The sequence below is a fragment of the Aspergillus brasiliensis genome (assembly GCF_001889945.1).
Source record: "Aspergillus brasiliensis CBS 101740 unplaced genomic scaffold ASPBRscaffold_8, whole genome shotgun sequence".
In the NCBI taxonomy this organism is placed as follows: Eukaryota; Fungi; Ascomycota; class Eurotiomycetes; order Eurotiales; family Aspergillaceae; genus Aspergillus; species Aspergillus brasiliensis.
In genome coordinates, this window is record NW_027137449.1 from 1,265,293 (window position 1) to 1,282,477 (window position 17,185).

Here is a 17,185-nt window from a genome sequence, read left to right on the forward strand (position 1 = left end):
TTAAAAAGCGACCATTGAGTCACTTTGTGACTGGATAGATTGGCGCATGGTTGCGGGTGGATCCGGTCAGGAATGCTTTTGACTAAGCTGTCTGTCTTCGTGGTGTCATTCTTTAGCTTCAACTATCGCTTATCAGCTTGTCGAGTCTACCTCTGATATTGAACATGGCTCTGGTTGTGGATGGACTTTCTTTTGGGACATGTAGGTGAGATTCTGTAGAATTAGAATGAAGGCATTCAAGCTGCATGATCGTTGGTTACATCGTCACATTCATGCTGCAGGGGTCCCTTGCGAAGCAGGCTATATACACTACTATTTTTAAACATGGTACATTTAGTGCACTCGGTCGCGACAGCATCAACGGCATCACTGTCGACATGGAGTAGTACTCCATTACTACTATTACTCCATTAGGCCAGGTTATCTGTCTTCATTCAGTTTATGTTGGGCTAATCAAAATTGTTGATTAACGCATCTATATTCTATGCTATCTACTAAGACCATCTGAATGACCATGCGGCAAACACTTTTCCTAAAATTTTAAATTGGTACACCACCCGACACTTCATCCTGGGTATCAAGCTTCCTCCTCATCATACTGAAGCAGCTGGAGCTCGTCCTCCAGCATGGAAACCACCATGTCGCCCATCGCCTCCCGGATCGGCCCATGCAGCAAACGCTCGCGCTCCGATTCTGGCTGTACCAGTTCCAAGCCATCCACATACTCCGTCAGCGGGGAATAGTCGAGTACTTCGCCCCAATTTCCGCGGTCAACTCCGTATTGCTGGAGGAATGCTTCCAGCGTGTGCATCCCGTCATTCAACAGCCACTGTTCGAGAACTGGTTGCTGATCGGCGCTGGGGTGGGCCGGCGCACGGTTGTCCTCCGCTTCGGTCTCTGATGGAACGTCATCTTCAGGTACTTCCTCCCCATCACGCTGGAACCGAGGGAAATGAATAGCTCCGTTGTTTAGCTGATCAAGCAAATCTCGCAGCCATTGTGGCCGCCCTACATCCGGTACCTGCGACAAGTAGGAAGGCGTGGGGTCAGACTGCTGACGATAGGCCTCCGACTCGTACGGGGGAAGGGGATCGGATGCGGAGAGGCGTCCAGCCACGAAGCGGTTTGGAAGGTGTGTTGTGACCCGAGGAATATCGGACAGTACCACATGGCGTGCGATGTCCAGCGTAATCTCAGGCGGTTCAACGGGCTCTTCTTCGTCCGGAAGCGTGTCGGCTACTTCTACGACCAGAGAAACCGCTTCGGGGGTGTTCCAGAGGTCCTTGGCACGACTAATGTAGAGTTCGGTGAAGAGTTCATGGGCATCCGTGGGTGGCATCTTGCCCCAGATTTTCTTGGGCATAGGCTGGATGTCCAGATCCTGCGCCAACTTGCAGAATACCCACGGGTAGCGCGACATGGCTCGGCGCAGCTGCTCGCGGCATTCCTTCGGTTTGTTAAGTCGCAGGTAGGCCAGCGCGAGCGAGCACTGGATGTTGGGAAGAGCCTCCCACTCCTTGCTTAGACGAGTCTGTGTGCTCAGCTCCACGAAATGGGCATATTCTCGGCCTCGCAGAGCCAGGTGGTCGATAAGAAGCCGGATGCAGTAGGGGTCAGTCTCATTGAGACTCAGGAGTAACTTCGCCCACTCATACGCCGTCCGCCAGGTACCCTTCATCCCCAGGTTAGCAATGTACCTCCAGCCCACCAGCCACAGCTCGCGGTTCTCCATATGCACAAAGTCAAGTTTGGCCTGGCCTTGCTTGACAAGGTTGCTGAAGGACGAATGGGCTGAACGACCGATGTTGAACAGTGCGCGCTCGAGTAGATCGGCCGAGACCGCATGGTCACCCTGATGCTTTGCTATTTCAGAGACCTGTAGGAGGGTAGAGATGTGGTAGGGGTTGTATTGTAAGAGGTGGATCATCCTTTGGGGATCCATTGACTCCACGCATATATCGAACTGTCTCTGCACGTCCGTATAAGATGAATTGTGCACAATCTTGTACATAGTGGAGCCATTCTGGAGCTTTTCGACCAGCTCCATTCCCAGACCACCACTGGGTGACCGAGGCCACTCATCCTTGCCCTGCATGAGAACATTCCGCCGCTGCGTCACGCCTGCCAGGCTCTGACCCCGACTGGCAGGACTGTACCTTCCTGTCAATGCCTGCCCTAAATCAAGCGTCTCTCGACCTCTATCTCTTCTGCGACCCGAGCCAGTATCTTGATCGAAGTTTTCCAACACGACATTACCGAATAATTTGCGCATCTCATTCGTCGCATTCAAGCATCTAGGATCAACGGCGAGAAGTGCTTCCGGTGTTTTCGGGAATCCAGCATCGCGGTCTTCTGCGGCGGCTAAACCACCAGAGTGTGCGGAGTGTTTAGGGTTGACGGCCAAGTCTTTCAGCGCTTTGTCGATATCATCTAGTTCTGTAGTCTCCGGAGTAGCAGCAGCAGATCCCGACTTCCCTGCCTTCTTCTTTTTCTTGTTCTTCTTATTCTTCTTGCCCGGGGCTGCTGGCTTAGGTGCAGGTGCAGGAACCTCCTTCGGTTGAGTCACCGGTTCTGGTTCCTCGACCTCAGCTTCAATTTCAGATTCCTGCTCGTCCTCGTCCTCAACTGAGTTCAGTAAATCGAAGGCGTTGAGCTTCGGCTTAGACGGCCGGACCACCGGCTCTTCGTCGCTCGAGTCGTCATTTTCTTGTTCGACTTGTGCCAGCTGCAGCTCTTGTTCGCGCTGCTTCTGCAGCTTGCGGAGCGCACGGGAGGACATTCAGGAGTCGACAATGGATCGAATCAGTAAAGGCAGTCGAGACTCGTCTCACTGGGCGCAATGGGCCACACACGCAGACAGCGACAGGGAGAAGATATTGTGAGGAATGGAATAGCCATCACAGAATAAAAGAATATGATTGAATCGGGCAGTCCCGCGGGGAATGACGACACGGCCGAGACAGGCTTAGCGGGGTTCTGCCAGTTCTGCTTAAGCCCCTTTCGGAAGATGCCGTATGTAAGGTCACAAACAATACATACACGGTATCACATGACGCAATGGCGGCGAGATCCCGTGGTTGAAGTAGTTGGTTGCCTCCACCGCATCTCGTTTGTTTCTCACTCTTCTTAACTTCTTGTTGTTGTTCTCCGAAACCAGAGACGGAGAGTAGTCAAGACACTCCCGGCTCACAGACTCTCTACCCGCCGGCCCAATGCGTCGTGCGGCTTTTCAGGCCCTCCGTACTGCCCGTCGCGTGCCAGCATGGAAGGTCACTGGTAGGAAACCGTGCGCCGTGTCCTTCTTTAGCAGTCGGAGTCTCGGTCTACGTACTTCCTCCACGGGCAAACACCCCTCCTATCTCCCTGCCCCCCTCCAGTCGTCGATGCATCTTCGGAACTTCTCGCTCGCTGTCATCTCGACCGTCGTCGCCTCGGGCGCCTGGTACGCTTATCAGGGCACCGGCCAGACATCGGGTCTGAACACAACTTCGTCACAACTCCGTTCGTATTCGACCGCTGGCGCGCAGGCTGAAGCTCCGGCGGAGGCCACTCGACGTGCGCTTCTCGTGGATAATGATCAGTTCTTCACCGCCCCTATCTCTGGAGATCAGCCATTGTCTAAGCACACGGACGATTCCGATCGTCGAGTCCTCGAGATGTTGACCCCGGAGCAGGCTACACAGAAGCTCAGGAAGAATGAGGAATCATACTTGGTGAACCGGGGCAAGGGAGTGGTCCGTTACGATATTGTTCAGGTGCCTAGTAATTCTCCAATCGAGGATGATCATGCCGAAAAGATCATTGAGGTGCCGTCGTCCGTAGCGGCAGCCAATCAAGGCGAATCCAAGAGTGATTGGATGTTCTGGGCGGTCTTTGATGGCCATTCGTACGTCTTTAACACCCAGGCAGTCAAATCTCTCTCTCTTACTAACAGATGCTTTCCAGGGGCTGGACGACATCCGCCAAGTTGCGCAATGTTCTCATCTCCTACGTCGCTCGTGAATTGAACACCACCTACAAAGCTGCGGCTGCAGACCCTTCTCTGTTGACGCCCTCATCCGCTGCCGTAGACGCCGCGATCAAGCAAGGTTTCACTCGTTTGGACGACGATATCGTGCACAGCAGCGTCGACAAGGTGCTCAAATCCAACTCGCGCCGGGTCGCAGCCGAGATGCTTGCGCCTGCTCTTTCCGGATCTTGCGCTCTCCTTGCCTTCTACGACTCTCAGTCTAAGGATCTAAAGGTCGCCTGCGCAGGTGATTCCAGAGCTGTTCTGGGTCGTCGTGCTGCGAACGGTAAATGGTCAGCAACGCCTCTCTCCGAAGATCAGACTGGTGGAACTCCGTCTGAGATGAAACGTCTGCGGGAGGAGCATCCCGGTGAGCCCAACGTTGTGCGCAACGGGCGTATTCTCGGACAGCTCGAGCCCAGTCGCTCTTTTGGAGATGCATTCTACAAGTGGAGCAAGGATACGCAGGACAAAATTAAGAGACAGTTCTTTGGTCGCACTCCCCACCCCCTGCTGAAGACCCCTCCCTACGTGACCGCCGAGCCAATTGTCACCACCACAAAGATGGAGCCCGGCAGCGGTGACTTCCTTGTCCTCGCAACCGACGGTCTCTGGGAGATGTTGAGCAACGAGGAAGTCGTCGGTCTTGTCGGTCAGTGGATCGAACAGCAGCAGCAGTTCGGCGCCAGCGGCAGCAACAAGGCCTGGCTGAAGAGCTGGTTCAGCTTTGGCAACAAGTCTGAGCTGCCCGTGGAAGTTCCCAAGGCGACCGACGCCGAAGGCCAACGTCGTCCCATCCGCCAGCAGCAATACGACATTGCTGGAGCAGCCAGCCGCTTCACGGTTGAGGATCAAAACGCTGCGACTCACCTTGTCCGCAACGCCATGGGAGGAAGGGACAAGGAGATGGTCTCCGCCCTGCTGACTCTCCCCAGTCCTTATTCCCGCAGATACCGGTATGCTTCCTTCCCTACTCTGAAATTCTTCTAGGATCCCGCTAACATCCCCCAGTGACGACGTAACTGTCGAGGTCATCTTCTTCGGCGAGGGCCCTGACAACCGCACCGTCACCATCAACGAAGAGGCCAGCGCATCCGAGGAGAGCGTCAAGGCCAAGCTGTAGTTGTAGACCCATAATTTTACCATGAGACATTATTATGATTGGCGCCAAAGAGACAGAAAAAGAGAGACACAAGAGAACATGCTTGATTTCATTTCCATTTCTTACCCTTCGTCTTTGATGCCCGGTCGTGATACATGCATACACGGTTGACAGCATCCACTGTCTTTCATGATTTTCTTTCACCCTGGCTAAATGAACTGGCAGTACAGCCGGCGTTACGTGTGCGGAGCCTGATGGGGAGCCTTCTATTGCTTTTAGTATGCATTAATTAGCATGCATCGAGATACACATGACATAGATTGTTACATTGTGTAATTACTGCTCCTTTGAAAGTGTAATCGATGTATTCTTGGGGTATCGCGATTCTAATAATAATACAGGGCGGTTTATGTCCGCCAGGCCAGGATTGCGCCCAGGTTGTCAAGCTTCCTCAGTGCTTGAGGCTCGAGCACCCTTATGTGTCTGGCCCCTCGGGTCAGGCCTTGACGGAATGGGTTCAATTATGGACGAGTATGTCCATAGATTGATTGCACCGGGATATATGCTAAGCAAAGAAAGCGTGACGCATTCCCTTTATTCGGAGCAAGGTATTGCCTGTAGGCGACCTATCCGAGAGACTTAGCAGACCCCTACATCACCGGGCCTGTCTTTCGTATCCTTTGGATCTGTGGCTCGATCTGTTATAGCCTAGAATCACATACTCCGACGTGTCCGCATTTCAAGTCCATAATCTCAATTCATGTGTTCTTGGCCGGGGGAGTCAGGCGTTTTGATGCTTTGTACAAGACATAGTGCTTCTTCCAAACAGGCAGGGACTTAACCGGGAATAGCACCCGATCCAGAAGTATGGTCTGCAATGTAGCGATGTTCGTACTAGTGAGCCAGTAGATCATCAGAGCGGTAGGCATCTCCGACACATAGGACGACAATCCCACATTCAACGCCAGCACCTGGATGAACATGCGAATACCCCGCAAGGAAAGCTGCTTGTACATCTCTATCTTGGGCAGATCGGCCAGGTTCTTCAGCGGCTGAGCCTTCCAACCCATTCGGATATTCAGCAGAATAGATAAGGTTAGCGCCAAGGGCAAAATACCAGTAGGATCTCCAGCCAGGAGATCAGGGAACCAAAGGGCGCCCTCGTTGGCGAGTGAGGGCTCGACCGCGAGATGCAGGGCAGACGAGGGATCCGCGGACTCGGGCTCAAGCCGCGATAGGAGCCAGGGCACCAGACCACGGTCATTGCCCGACATGGCGCGGAGACTCTCCATGATGGAGATCCAGATGGGTAGTTGGAGGAAGTTCAGCGGCTTCCAGAACCGGGGAATACCCAGACGACGGTGTACGATTCGCTTTCTCTCCAGGTATTGCTTCATGAGTTCTTGCTTTTGGGCCCTTGTAGGGTCAAATTTGGCGAGCAACAGGCGGTCCTCGCGGGTGTAATCTGCTGATTTCTGCAACTTCTCTTTAAAACACCTGTTCCACGCGTGGAGAAGCGGTATCGCATCCCGTTCTCGTTTCGCTTGCATCTTGCTGTAGAGTTGTAGCGGCAGAGCAACGGATGTTCGGACGATCAGGGCGCTCAATGGGATGGAGATGGCCCATGGTAGACCGGAGATGGCGTGGACATTGTGAAGAAAGGCGGAGGAGAGTTCGAGGGCTTCGTTGATAAAGGGAGTTGGACGTGTTGGGTGGAAATGCCGGACCTGCTGGAAAGCCGCCGTCTTGCGTGCGGGATGCGACAATCGGAAGGGCCGCATGTTGAGCAATTGGCCGTTTGGCTGGACGTATGAGTTGGGGAGAAAAGAATATGTACAAGAATGGAATAACGGATCTATGGATTAAGAGACAATGTCTCACCAACGCCGCGCCGAGTTGATCAGATCAGGCCAGGATGAGTTGAGAGGCCGCCGCGGATGGAAAACATGTAATCACGTGGGTACCTATCACGTGGTGATAGGAACAAAGACAAGACCGACTATACCGTCCGAGCTGTCTTGTATGTAATGTAACGTACCATACCCGCTATCGATAAGATCTCGAGATCGACCCGCTTCTTCGCTTCGTCTTCAACCTCCACGCTGGCCAGTTTCATTCTTCTTCTCCTCCGCTTCTCATTTACCTGCCATGTTCGCAGCTGTCTCTCGCTAGGCATGATGCTGCTCATCCTCAAGTCGCTCCTCACCTTGCTCGCCCTCCTGGCGACCTGTGTGCTACTCCCTCAGCTGCCCCTGAGTCTTCTCCGCCTAGTGCTCCGCGGTGTCGGTTGGCTGGTCCAGAAGCGAACCCGCTCTCGCCGCGAGTACATCATCTCGCGCGTCCGCGCTGACGAGGAGGAACACGCTACTCGCACAAAGACCGCCTCTGCTACTAATTCTGGTGACGAGGAGGACTGGGAGAAGGTCTCCAGCTCTAGCTCCGGAACCGCTGGCATCAACCGCAATGAAGATTGGGATGGCATCATCGGCTTCTTCCATCCGTTCTGGTAATGTCAGCAACCCCCCTCGTTGCAGCTCCCACTGATCACTCTCCTCCTACAGTAACGCAGGCGGTGGTGGTGAACGTGTCCTCTGGGAGGCTGTGAGAGCAACCCAGAAACGCTGGCCCAAGGCCATCTGTGCCATCTACACCGGCGATCATGAGGTTAACAAAGCAGCCATGCTGGAACGGGTTCAGGTACCAACGACTCACTCCAACCAGCCTCCTCCATGTCTGGCAGGCACATACTGACGACCTCAGAACCGCTTCAACATCACCCTTCACTCCCCCACTGTCGTCCTCCTCTATCTCACCACCCGCAAATATGTTGTTAGCAGCATGTACCCTTACATGACTCTACTTGGTCAATCCCTGGGCTCCCTCATTGTCGCCTACGATGCCTTCAACCTCCTTGTCCCTGATATCTTCGTCGACACAATGGGCTACGCATTCACCCTCGCTTTCAGCAAGCTCCTCTTCCCCTCTGTCCGGACCGCCGCCTACGTGCACTACCCGACCATCTCCACCGACATGCTCCAATCCCTCGACGACCAGACCGGCCTGCAGGGCGTCAACTCCGGTGCCGGCAAGGGCCTCAAAGGCCAGGTCAAGCGGAAGTACTGGATCGCATTTGCCAAACTCTACGGCTGGGTGGGCGGCCACGTCGACGTCGTCATGTGCAACTCCTCCTGGACATCAGCCCACATCCGCGCCATCTGGGGTCCCTCCCGCCAAACCAACCCTCACAAAGATCCCACCGTGATCTTCCCACCCACCGCGGTGTCCGAACTCGAGTCCACCATCACCGTGGCCCCAGAGACCGAACGCACCCGTCAACCCGTCATCCTCTACATCGCCCAATTTCGCCCCGAGAAGAACCACCCCTTAGTCCTCCGCTCCTTCGCCCGCTTCCTCCAAGAGCGCCGCGACCAGAACGCCGACCCCGAATCCGAGCCCAAGCTCGTCCTCATCGGTTCTGTCCGTCACGCCAGCCCCGACGAAACCCACATCTACAACCTCCGCCTGCTAGCCCACGAACTCCGTATCCGCGACCAAACCACCTTCATCTGCGACGCCAGCTGGCCCACCATCCTCGACCACCTCTCCACGGCCTCCATCGGCGTCAATGCCATGTGGAACGAGCACTTCGGCATCTGCGTCGTCGAGTACCAAGCCGCCGGTCTGATCAGCGTGGTCCACGATTCCGGGGGTCCCCGCGAAGACATCGTCATTGATCTCGGCGATGGCGCCACAGGATTCCGCGCTTCCACGGAGGAGGAATTCGCCGCGTCGTTCGAGGCTGCGCTTGCACTTCCTGTCGAAGAGAAAGTCGCGATGCGGTTACGGGCGAGGAAGTCTGCGTTGAGGTTCACTGAGGAAGAGTTCCATGTTAAGTGGATTGAGGAGATTGGGAAGTTGGTGAGGTGAGGTGAGCGTCTCGGTCGTAGGGAAACATAATATTTCAGTTCAAATCCACCCACCTCTTAATCAAGAAAGGGGAAAAAAAGGAATCATATCTATAACATGCTTCATTGAGGATCTTCTCATCCTTCAACTAGCTAGCTAGCTAGTCAGCCGTTGGGCGTTTTCCGCGTACCGGGTCTATGAATGAATCATCATCATCATCATCATCATCGTATTCGTATACTGTTACTCGTAATAAATAGGAGCTATACGCCTTTATCGCTCCAATCTCCTTTCTGGTTACTTTACTTACCTATACATAGATAGAATGTATGGTAAGTAGATGAGCCTGAGGCTGTACAAAGAGAACTGTAGATTACTTACTGTCTTAGGTATATGTATGAATGAGAATTAAGGCAATGGACATAAGTAACTAGTAATATTATCAGACTGTTATGGTAGCGTATAGAATAAATAGAATAAAACCACCACTACTGCATGCCAGTCGATTACATGACACTACAAGACTGCACTTTCTCATACTAGGACAATTTGATAAGGATAGAGTAAAATATGCGTATTCAAATGGATATCCCTTGTCCCTGGGAAATAAATAAAAACCTAAACCTAAACCTCGCACACGAAAACACAAACGGGAGCATCTTCCATGGGTATGAAGTTCAAGGATTCTTCGTAATCACGTAACAAAATAGAATAAGGTGAAAATGCATGGTCGGGTTGGACCAGCTGAGTGAAGCAAAAGTAGAAATGAAAATAGAAAGCGGTAGGTATCAACGAAAGTAAAACCCGCCGTCGTGAGGCAATCAATCAATCACCAATCCAATCCCCTCCCTGTATCTCAACGCCAAAGCCCTGTTCTATTGAGAAATCGAAATCATGAGGAAGCCTGCTGCACCCGTTGCCTCAGATTTCGGGTAGAATGGAAGAAAAAAGAAATGTCGCCTGTTGAATGATAAAAGTTGGGGACAGAAAAGAAGCAAAGAAAGTCTGGGCGAAAGGGGATATAGCACCCGAGCTAGAAATGAAGAAGAATATGGGAGGGCGAGCGAATTTCACCGAGACAAGCATCGTCATGCTCTCCAATCTGTTTCTCGATAGCCAGATTCTGTAGGGTTCATTCCTAACATCTGGCCCGGATTGTTCACATCGTACATGTTACCTCCGTAGCTCCCGCTCATGCCGGAGACGCTACTGAGGCCAGACTCATCATCATCGAACCCGAACTCTCCGCCGGAACTGGCGTCGAAACTGCTGCGACCTCCTATATCACTGGGATCATCTGCGGTGGCAGGAATCTGATCCCACTGCAGGGTCTGCAGCGCGGGGTATTGGGCCAACAATGCCGCAGGAAGAACGAAATTATTGGTATGTTGGCCATCCATTCCTGACACCATCAACGGGGGCGGCATAGGCTGTAAATGCTGCTGTTGATCCATCATCGTGCGCTCCCGCTCCTGAGACTCTTCGTCCAACAACGGCTTGATACAGATCCGACCGGCTTCGGAACGGAAATGACGGCCCAGAGCATCCGCGCGAGCAAAGCGCCGACCACATCCCCACTGTCCCCCCCGGGAGAGGTCACCGCGACAGACGAACTTCTTTTCACCCGAATGCAGCCCCTCGTGACGCTTCCGATCATGCTGTCGCGCGAAAGCTTTCCCGCAGACAGTGCACACGAACGGCCGTTCATCGGTGTGCGTACGCAAATGAGATCGTAGGTTGTAGGCACGCGTAAAGCGCTTGGGGCATAGGTGACACTGGAACGTGGCCGGATGTTTCTGGACACGTTTGGAGTCGTTGGGGTTGCCCCCAGGCCTCTGGGGATCCGCAAGGCCGAGAATGTAATTTCTACTGTCAATCGACGACGTGGAGAGTCGTCGACCTGACCGTGAGGGAGACGGCTCTCGGGAGCTAGGGTTACTATGTGGCTGTCGCCCCATACTATCGAAGGGGGACAGCGACCGGGGCGACGGAGGCACAAATGGCTCCAGGCTGGTCGAGGTAGAAGATGACCGCGCGCGAGAAGCCGGGTGGGCGTATGGGTCCGACTTACTGCGCATGCGGGAGCCTATGAGTACGCAGTTAGTATTGAACGAGAGGATGCGAAGGATAGGCCGGGCAGGAACAACTTACGCATGGCGACGGGCGGACTCAAAGAGTCCAAACTCGCAGTCGGCTTCGTCTGCGGGAGGTTCAGATTCTTGGCCGGGGGCGCAAATTCCACGTTGATCGATGGGGGCGCCATTTGCGATGCTTGGCCTATATCCCCCATAGCGTTTCCCTGAACAAGCATACCCTCCCCGTACATGTCGGTCGGTGGGGTGGGGTACTGCGCGTTTCCCGCAGGAGGAGAGATGTACGGCACGTTGGGAATCATATCTGTGGGCTGCTGAGGCATCAACTGCGGAGAGATATATGGACTGTGGGCGGGGCTGATGCCCTGTGGATGGTGTTGCTGCTGCCCATCAGACAGAGTGAAAGATTCAATGCCCAGCGCATTGTCGTAGAGACCGGGGTCATGCTGCGGGGCCAGGAGTGGAGAGGGATTGTTCTCCACGCCATCGAAAGATTCATGCTGAGACATGTATGGCGATGGGGCTGCGGATGACACCTCAGACACCTCAGACGGGGCGCGTCGATGGCCTTGGAATGCGGAATTGGCCATGACGGCCTGCCAATCCGTATGCACATTGCCCGACATGTATGCGGCGCTAGCAGGATCCAAGGAGGTATGGCGGGAATGCTGAGGGGTGTAGTACGTCCCCGGCGTCGAGCTGGGCGGCGACATGGGCCCCGGAGAGGAGTGCTGGTAATGGTCCTGCGGCGAGATCGGGGACATTTGCGGAGAAGCCGAAGGGTGAGGAGAGGGTATCTGGCTGACGAGGTCGGCGGGATTAACCGCTTGACTGCCCGGTCGGGACTGGCCGTGAACTTGGGGATCTAGTAGGAGCGGGGAATCGTAGTCTGGGGCGGCCGTGCTGTTCGGACTAGGGTTCTGATAGAGGGCGAAATCGAAATCCGTGGGGTTCGAATTCAACAGATTAGAGAAGTTCTCGTCTGACGACGGTTGTTGTTGTTGTTGCTGCTGCTGTTGCTGCAAGGACAGGCCCGTTGACTGGTCCAGCTGGGGCATCAACCCAGCATCGAAGGACTGTGGCAGTTGAAGGCTGTGCGAGTATGTTTGATCGGTCGGGGCCAACGTCTGCGCGGCGGAGGGTGCGGAGAGATAACCGGTGGGGTTATATCCGTAGGGATCAGAGGCGCATGGGTTGGAGGGGTTGTAGGAAGTAGAGGTATAAGGAGCTGAAGTGGTTGCGAGGGAGACATCTAAAGTCAATCCGGCGGAGGGATCATTATATGGACTGATACTGCGGCTCTTCATCCCAGCGGGCGACTGCCCCGAGTCGGGCAGGTTGTCCTGGGATGCCATGACGAGAGGATGAGCCAAAAATAGATCCCACGCGATGCAAGGCTTAGTAGAGTTGAAACGCAAGGTCCGGACCAATCTCACACCCAACAGAGAAGCTGAAGAAACGCGGGGAAGGGCGAGTCAAAAGTGCCGCAGGGGATGTGGGCGTGGAGGAGGGCCAGGAGGGGAGGGGAGGGAGGAAGGAATCGGGCACGAGTTAGTGGATGACGGCCGCGGGCGAGGAGTCGGTCGGCCAATTCACGTTCAGCACGGCACAGCAATGGAGAACCGGAAAACCAAGCTCTTATTCGCGTGCAGAAAGGCGGACACGAGTGATCGGAGGGGGGCGCAGAGAGAATGAGGGAAAAGGAGGGGGGTATGGTGGAAGAGGGAGAGGGAGAGTTGAGTGAGTGAGTGAGAGTAAGAGAGGGCGGCCTTGCGATTCAGCCTCGTGGCGCACGTATCAGCAGTCGGTCTGGAGGGGGAAGGTCGTTGCACACATTCTCGGGTGCCAACAAGCGCCGGGGAAGATGCCGGGAGAGGATAATCCTCAGCCGCTGACCAGGGACAAGAGAGAACAGATGCAGATTCAATCAGACACACATACATACACAGACAAGGGATAAAACCAGAACAGAAAATCCAAACTCAAGAGGATGGAGCTGAGCTGACGGTTCAAGAAGGAAGTTCAAGGCAGAAACTCGCCCAAATTGCGATGCCTGATTCCCGGGGCACGTGCAAGAGCCAGTATACCTCAGGCCAGATAGTCTGCCTCAGAAGAAACAATAGTAAACAAAAGTTACAAAATTACCTGTCAAGTTGGTGACTCCCAGTTTAGTTTCTACAGATGCTGAAGACCTATTTATTATTTTATTGTTAAATGAAGATATCCGCCCCTGTCAATGCTGCCTAGAAAGCAGGGGAGGAGGAATAGTATCATCTCTTTTCCCTCCCCCCTGGCTGGGAAAGTGGTAAGAATAGCAGCAGCATCGTGCGGGATTAATCTCTCAATGGATAAAGAGTTAATGAATGGAGAAAGGGAATGTGTGTGTGTGTGTGTGTGTGTGTGTGTGTGTGTGTGTGTTCAGTGTTGATCTGACAAGGCAGACTGCAGGATCCACTTCAACTGAGACTGAGACTTGAGACTGAGATGAACGAAGGGTGAAACCAGAAACCGTTATTGACGTAGCCTACAGCCGACAGTTCACCTGTACGATGCTGATCTCAAAAGGGTCCAAAGTAAGAATAACTGAAGAGATGATTGATCAGGGAGCAGCCCAAGAAGCCAATTGTCGCGAAAGTTAGTTCATGTCGATGAGGGACAGGCTGATCTAATCGGGTAGGAGATGTGGGATAAAAATAGCCTGTCTAACTATCTCATTCTCACAGAGTCACTGGAAAAGTACAAGGGTCTGTGATTGGGATCATGACCTGACGGGCTGCAGCGACAATGATTCCTTGATTGCCCTAATTACTCCATAATGAGCAATGCCAATCATCCCTCCAGTAGCTACTTTACTCCGTATCCTCCAGTCATGCAAGTCGGACACATCCATGTCAAGGATTATTTACTTCAATCCTCCGTAGTGGTCCAGTAATAAATACATAACTACTAATCAGGAGAGATGTGCCAAATTTCCCGCACCGATCACCTCGTATTACGATAATCATTGTTTATTTCCGAACTCTGCGATAGATAGATCCATCCATCCATCTGCTAACTCTCTCACTCCAGCAGGACCTGTCAGCCTTACCCCCTATCTCGGTTGCACACACACACCCACACACACACAAACATTTCCTCTCTACGTCTAGAGTTCAGACAAGCTACCAGGGTTTGATTTCCTTGGCCCTGATTTAGATAGATAGTGTATCCACCATATGGAGTACCAATTTACTGCTTGGAAGTTTGGAACACCCGCTGATCCCAACCGGATCGCTGGTTGCACAGCCACCCTGCCTACTGCTGCCCCTCGACTGCAGGTCCACGGTTCAACCGCAGGCTTCACCATTTGTATTTGTGGTTTGTGTGTGTGCGCGCGGCCCGGTAGCTTCTTAGTTTCTTGATGGATCGACATTTGTTATTTCCTTAATCGAGTGTGGTTTTCTTTTTTCTTTTTCTGCTTTGGTTTTGTTGATCGTCTTCTGAAAAGTGATTCTCGTGTCCTTCCTACAGCTGGTAGATACAGAGGCATGGTAGGTAGCAAAGGTTGAGTAACAGAAACTGACTACTACTACTAACTAGTTTGATCAATTCATATTTACATACAGTCACTCACTCACACGCTGTTACCGTCACTACTGAATAATACAATACACTAGCTGAGATGCACATCAATCTGGTGCTCTCAAACACAAGAAGAATTCCAATCAGAGGTCCTCAAACACGGTGACGCTCTCCAACACTTCATCCGTGTTGATATCCACCATCAGGTTGTCCGCGCAGCTAGATCCCAGGCCCGCATTGTCGATCCACGCCGGCTCCCAGTAGTAAATGCCCAGTCCATCGGTGACGCCCTCGACCACATCTGCCAGCTTCTCCAGGAACTCCTCCTGTCCAGCGGCCGAGAAGGGAATCGAGCTGAGATCCGACGGGAAAGAATACTCCGGGTCCGGGCAAGACACGGGCCAGTTCGTCTCCACCACCACCACGGACTTATCGTAGGTCGATTGCATATTCGTGAGACTGGTCTGGAGCGCCGACAGGGTTGCTTCCGAGTTGTAGAAGGGATAGTACGAGACTCCCATGAGGTCGAAATCGGTGGACAGCAGCGACCCCGTGGCCAGGACGGTCTTGTAGAAGTATTCTTGTTCCTCCCAGTCCCAACCATTGTCCAGGTGGATCATGATCTTCGGGGTCGTGGCCTGGTTGGAGTCCTTCACTCCCCAGGCTCCGGAGTGCAGCAGCTTGGCGATGTTGTCATAGTTGCTGGTCTTGCCCAACGGCCAGAGAAGTCCACTGCTGATCTCGTTGCCAATGGAGACAATCTCCAGGTCAATGTCATTCTCCGCGAACGTGTTGCAGACGTCGAGCGTGTAGTTATACAGTTGCCAGGTGAGCGTGTCGATGTCCGTGGTCGACCAACCGGTAGGGGTAGTCTATATGCATCATTTTGCGTTAGTGTTCCATCTCTCTTATGCGCACTTTCCCTTCCAGCGGATAGAACTGACCTGATCACTAGGGTCTGCCCACGTATCACTGAGATGCAGATCCAAGTAAATACTCATACCCGCGGCCTTGACGCGCTTGGCCAGCTTGAGGTTGTAGTCAAGATCGTACGATCCATCGCTGGGGTCTACCCACACCCGCTGTCGGATCGAGTTGACGCCATTGTTGACCAGGATATCCTCCAATGCCTGGGTCTCGCCGTTCAAGTTCTTATAGCTGATGCCCGCATCTTCCTCAATCAAAAGGGAGGAGATGTCCGCCCCACGGTAGGTCAGGGCGGCGCTGCTGAGCAGAGGCAATGCAGAGAGAAGCAGAGAGTACATCATCATGGTTGTCGTCGATGCCCGCCTATAATGAGCCCGGTTATCACTCCCACGATCTGATCCAGCGGTTCGAGGGGAGTCAAGCCCGGCATCAGAGCTTTATTTAAAGACGTTGTCGACTGAACGCTTCGAGCCATTTTGGTTAAACGGGTCCGTCATGCAAATGACACGGAGACAGCTAAGAATAACGTCTGCCCATATAGATTAAACACCACCGGAGTTCTCCACGTTTTAATCAATGCAGGACGGCAGTGAGCGTCAGGTCAGGCATCGCGAGACACCAAGTGTTTCCAATCTGCCGAGCCATTGGTGGAGGAACCTGACACCGTCTGTGCAGATCGGCCGGTGGCACGCCCGAGCCGTTTCTCATTGTCTCCATAGTTTAAGCGGGAAGTCGGATTTAACTTAGTAAAAGGTAAAACATCTCCTCTTCCGAGGTCAGATGGTCGCCCACCTCTCTGCAGCCACATGGGCAGTGGGCACATACGACGGACATCTCGGTGTACTCCGGATCTAGTTTAGGAGACGCTCTCGCCTTTCGGGCCTCCTCCCTCACTCCTACGGACGCGTGGTTCTGCTCGGTCTGTTTCACCTTGCTCCTGCTCCCCCCAGCATAGAAAGTATCGTCGCACTAGGCTAGACGGTGACCCGCTTTTCCCATGTGCAGCAGAAAAGGCACAGGCGCACCCAAGTGGATCGCAAACGTTAAGTTGTCTCTCTCTCTCTGTGTGTATATTGTTGTTCTCTCCATCATCTCTCGCGACTTGATCATCAACATCGTGTCTTTCCATAGCAACCCTTTCACAAAGCAAAACCCCCCCATTTCCGCTGCCACCGGCTATCCAAAGCCACATGAAAGAAAAAAAAAAAGAAAGGGTAAAGGCAGGTACATTATATAGCCTGACCATCCCTCCAAGCATCATTACATACACGCAATCACAGACCCCAGGCCCAATGCAGCAAACAGACCCGATATATATAGACGCAGAATGAACCCCACCATCATCCGAATGCAAGCCAATGGATGAGGATAGCAGAATAAAGAGGACCGAATATGAACGTGCCGCCAATGCAAATATATGTACAAGCAATGTATCTGTGTCTCAACAGATGTGGAACCCTAGGAAAGTTTCCTATATGCCAGCAAAAGGGACGCAACCAGCCAGAAAGAAGACAATGTGGGGGGGACGTGGCAAAGAAACGAAGAGAAAAGAAAACATCCCCCCAGCAATTGGAATAAATGATATAC

General features: G+C 53.1%; 8 protein-coding genes across 8 annotated transcripts; 2 read left to right on the plus strand and 6 right to left on the minus strand.

Moving 5' to 3' along the window:
- Window positions 1-413: 413 nt before the first annotated feature.
- ASPBRDRAFT_44957 (transcriptional repressor TCF25 family protein) lies at window positions 414-2,887 on the minus strand. Its single transcript, XM_067625301.1, has one exon. The coding sequence runs from the start codon at window positions 2,777-2,779 to the stop codon at window positions 578-580; it is 2,202 nt and encodes a 733-aa protein (XP_067477964.1). The 5' UTR covers window positions 2,780-2,887; the 3' UTR covers window positions 414-577.
- A 325-nt stretch (window positions 2,888-3,212) lies between these two features.
- Window positions 3,213-5,132, plus strand: ptcF (type 2C protein phosphatase ptcF; the record flags this gene model as incomplete). The annotated part of the gene is made up of 3 exons (XM_067618046.1): window positions 3,213-3,886; window positions 3,946-4,965; window positions 5,021-5,132. The coding sequence occupies 3 exons, from the start codon at window positions 3,213-3,215 to the stop codon at window positions 5,130-5,132; spliced, it is 1,806 nt and encodes a 601-aa protein (XP_067477965.1).
- Window positions 5,133-5,869: 737 nt separating this feature from the next.
- Window positions 5,870-6,892, minus strand: ASPBRDRAFT_197408 (putative mitochondrial export translocase Oxa2; the record flags this gene model as incomplete). Its single annotated transcript, XM_067621094.1, has 1 exon — window positions 5,870-6,892. One exon carries the CDS (start codon window positions 6,890-6,892, stop codon window positions 5,870-5,872), a length of 1,023 nt encoding a protein of 340 aa, XP_067477966.1.
- Window positions 6,893-7,211: 319 nt separating this feature from the next.
- On the plus strand, window positions 7,212-9,236 carry ASPBRDRAFT_44959 (alpha-1,2-mannosyltransferase ALG11). The gene is made up of 3 exons (XM_067625302.1): window positions 7,212-7,617; window positions 7,673-7,808; window positions 7,872-9,236. Exons 1-3 carry the CDS (start codon window positions 7,289-7,291, stop codon window positions 9,036-9,038), a joined length of 1,632 nt encoding a protein of 543 aa, XP_067477967.1. The 5' UTR covers window positions 7,212-7,288; the 3' UTR covers window positions 9,039-9,236.
- Window positions 9,237-10,105: 869 nt separating this feature from the next.
- Window positions 10,106-12,465, minus strand: crzA (putative C2H2 transcription factor Crz1; the record flags this gene model as incomplete). The annotated part of the gene is made up of 2 exons (XM_067621095.1): window positions 10,106-11,103; window positions 11,169-12,465. The coding sequence occupies 2 exons, from the start codon at window positions 12,463-12,465 to the stop codon at window positions 10,106-10,108; spliced, it is 2,295 nt and encodes a 764-aa protein (XP_067477968.1).
- Window positions 12,466-12,586: 121 nt separating this feature from the next.
- ASPBRDRAFT_633757 (uncharacterized protein) lies at window positions 12,587-13,199 on the minus strand. The gene has a single exon (XM_067628417.1). The coding sequence runs from the start codon at window positions 13,051-13,053 to the stop codon at window positions 12,709-12,711; it is 345 nt and encodes a 114-aa protein (XP_067477969.1). The 5' UTR covers window positions 13,054-13,199; the 3' UTR covers window positions 12,587-12,708.
- Window positions 13,200-14,814: 1,615 nt separating this feature from the next.
- On the minus strand, window positions 14,815-15,939 carry ASPBRDRAFT_128755 (arabinogalactan endo-1,4-beta-galactosidase; the record flags this gene model as incomplete). Its single annotated transcript, XM_067618086.1, has 2 exons — window positions 14,815-15,543; window positions 15,616-15,939. 2 exons carry the CDS (start codon window positions 15,937-15,939, stop codon window positions 14,815-14,817), a joined length of 1,053 nt encoding a protein of 350 aa, XP_067477970.1.
- Window positions 15,940-16,058: 119 nt separating this feature from the next.
- Window positions 16,059-16,727, minus strand: ASPBRDRAFT_677845 (uncharacterized protein). The gene is made up of 2 exons (XM_067628949.1): window positions 16,585-16,727; window positions 16,059-16,480 (listed from the first exon to the last, which is right to left on the minus strand). The coding sequence occupies exon 2, from the start codon at window positions 16,419-16,421 to the stop codon at window positions 16,200-16,202; it is 222 nt and encodes a 73-aa protein (XP_067477971.1). The 5' UTR covers window positions 16,422-16,480; window positions 16,585-16,727; the 3' UTR covers window positions 16,059-16,199.
- Window positions 16,728-17,185: the final 458 nt, after the last annotated feature.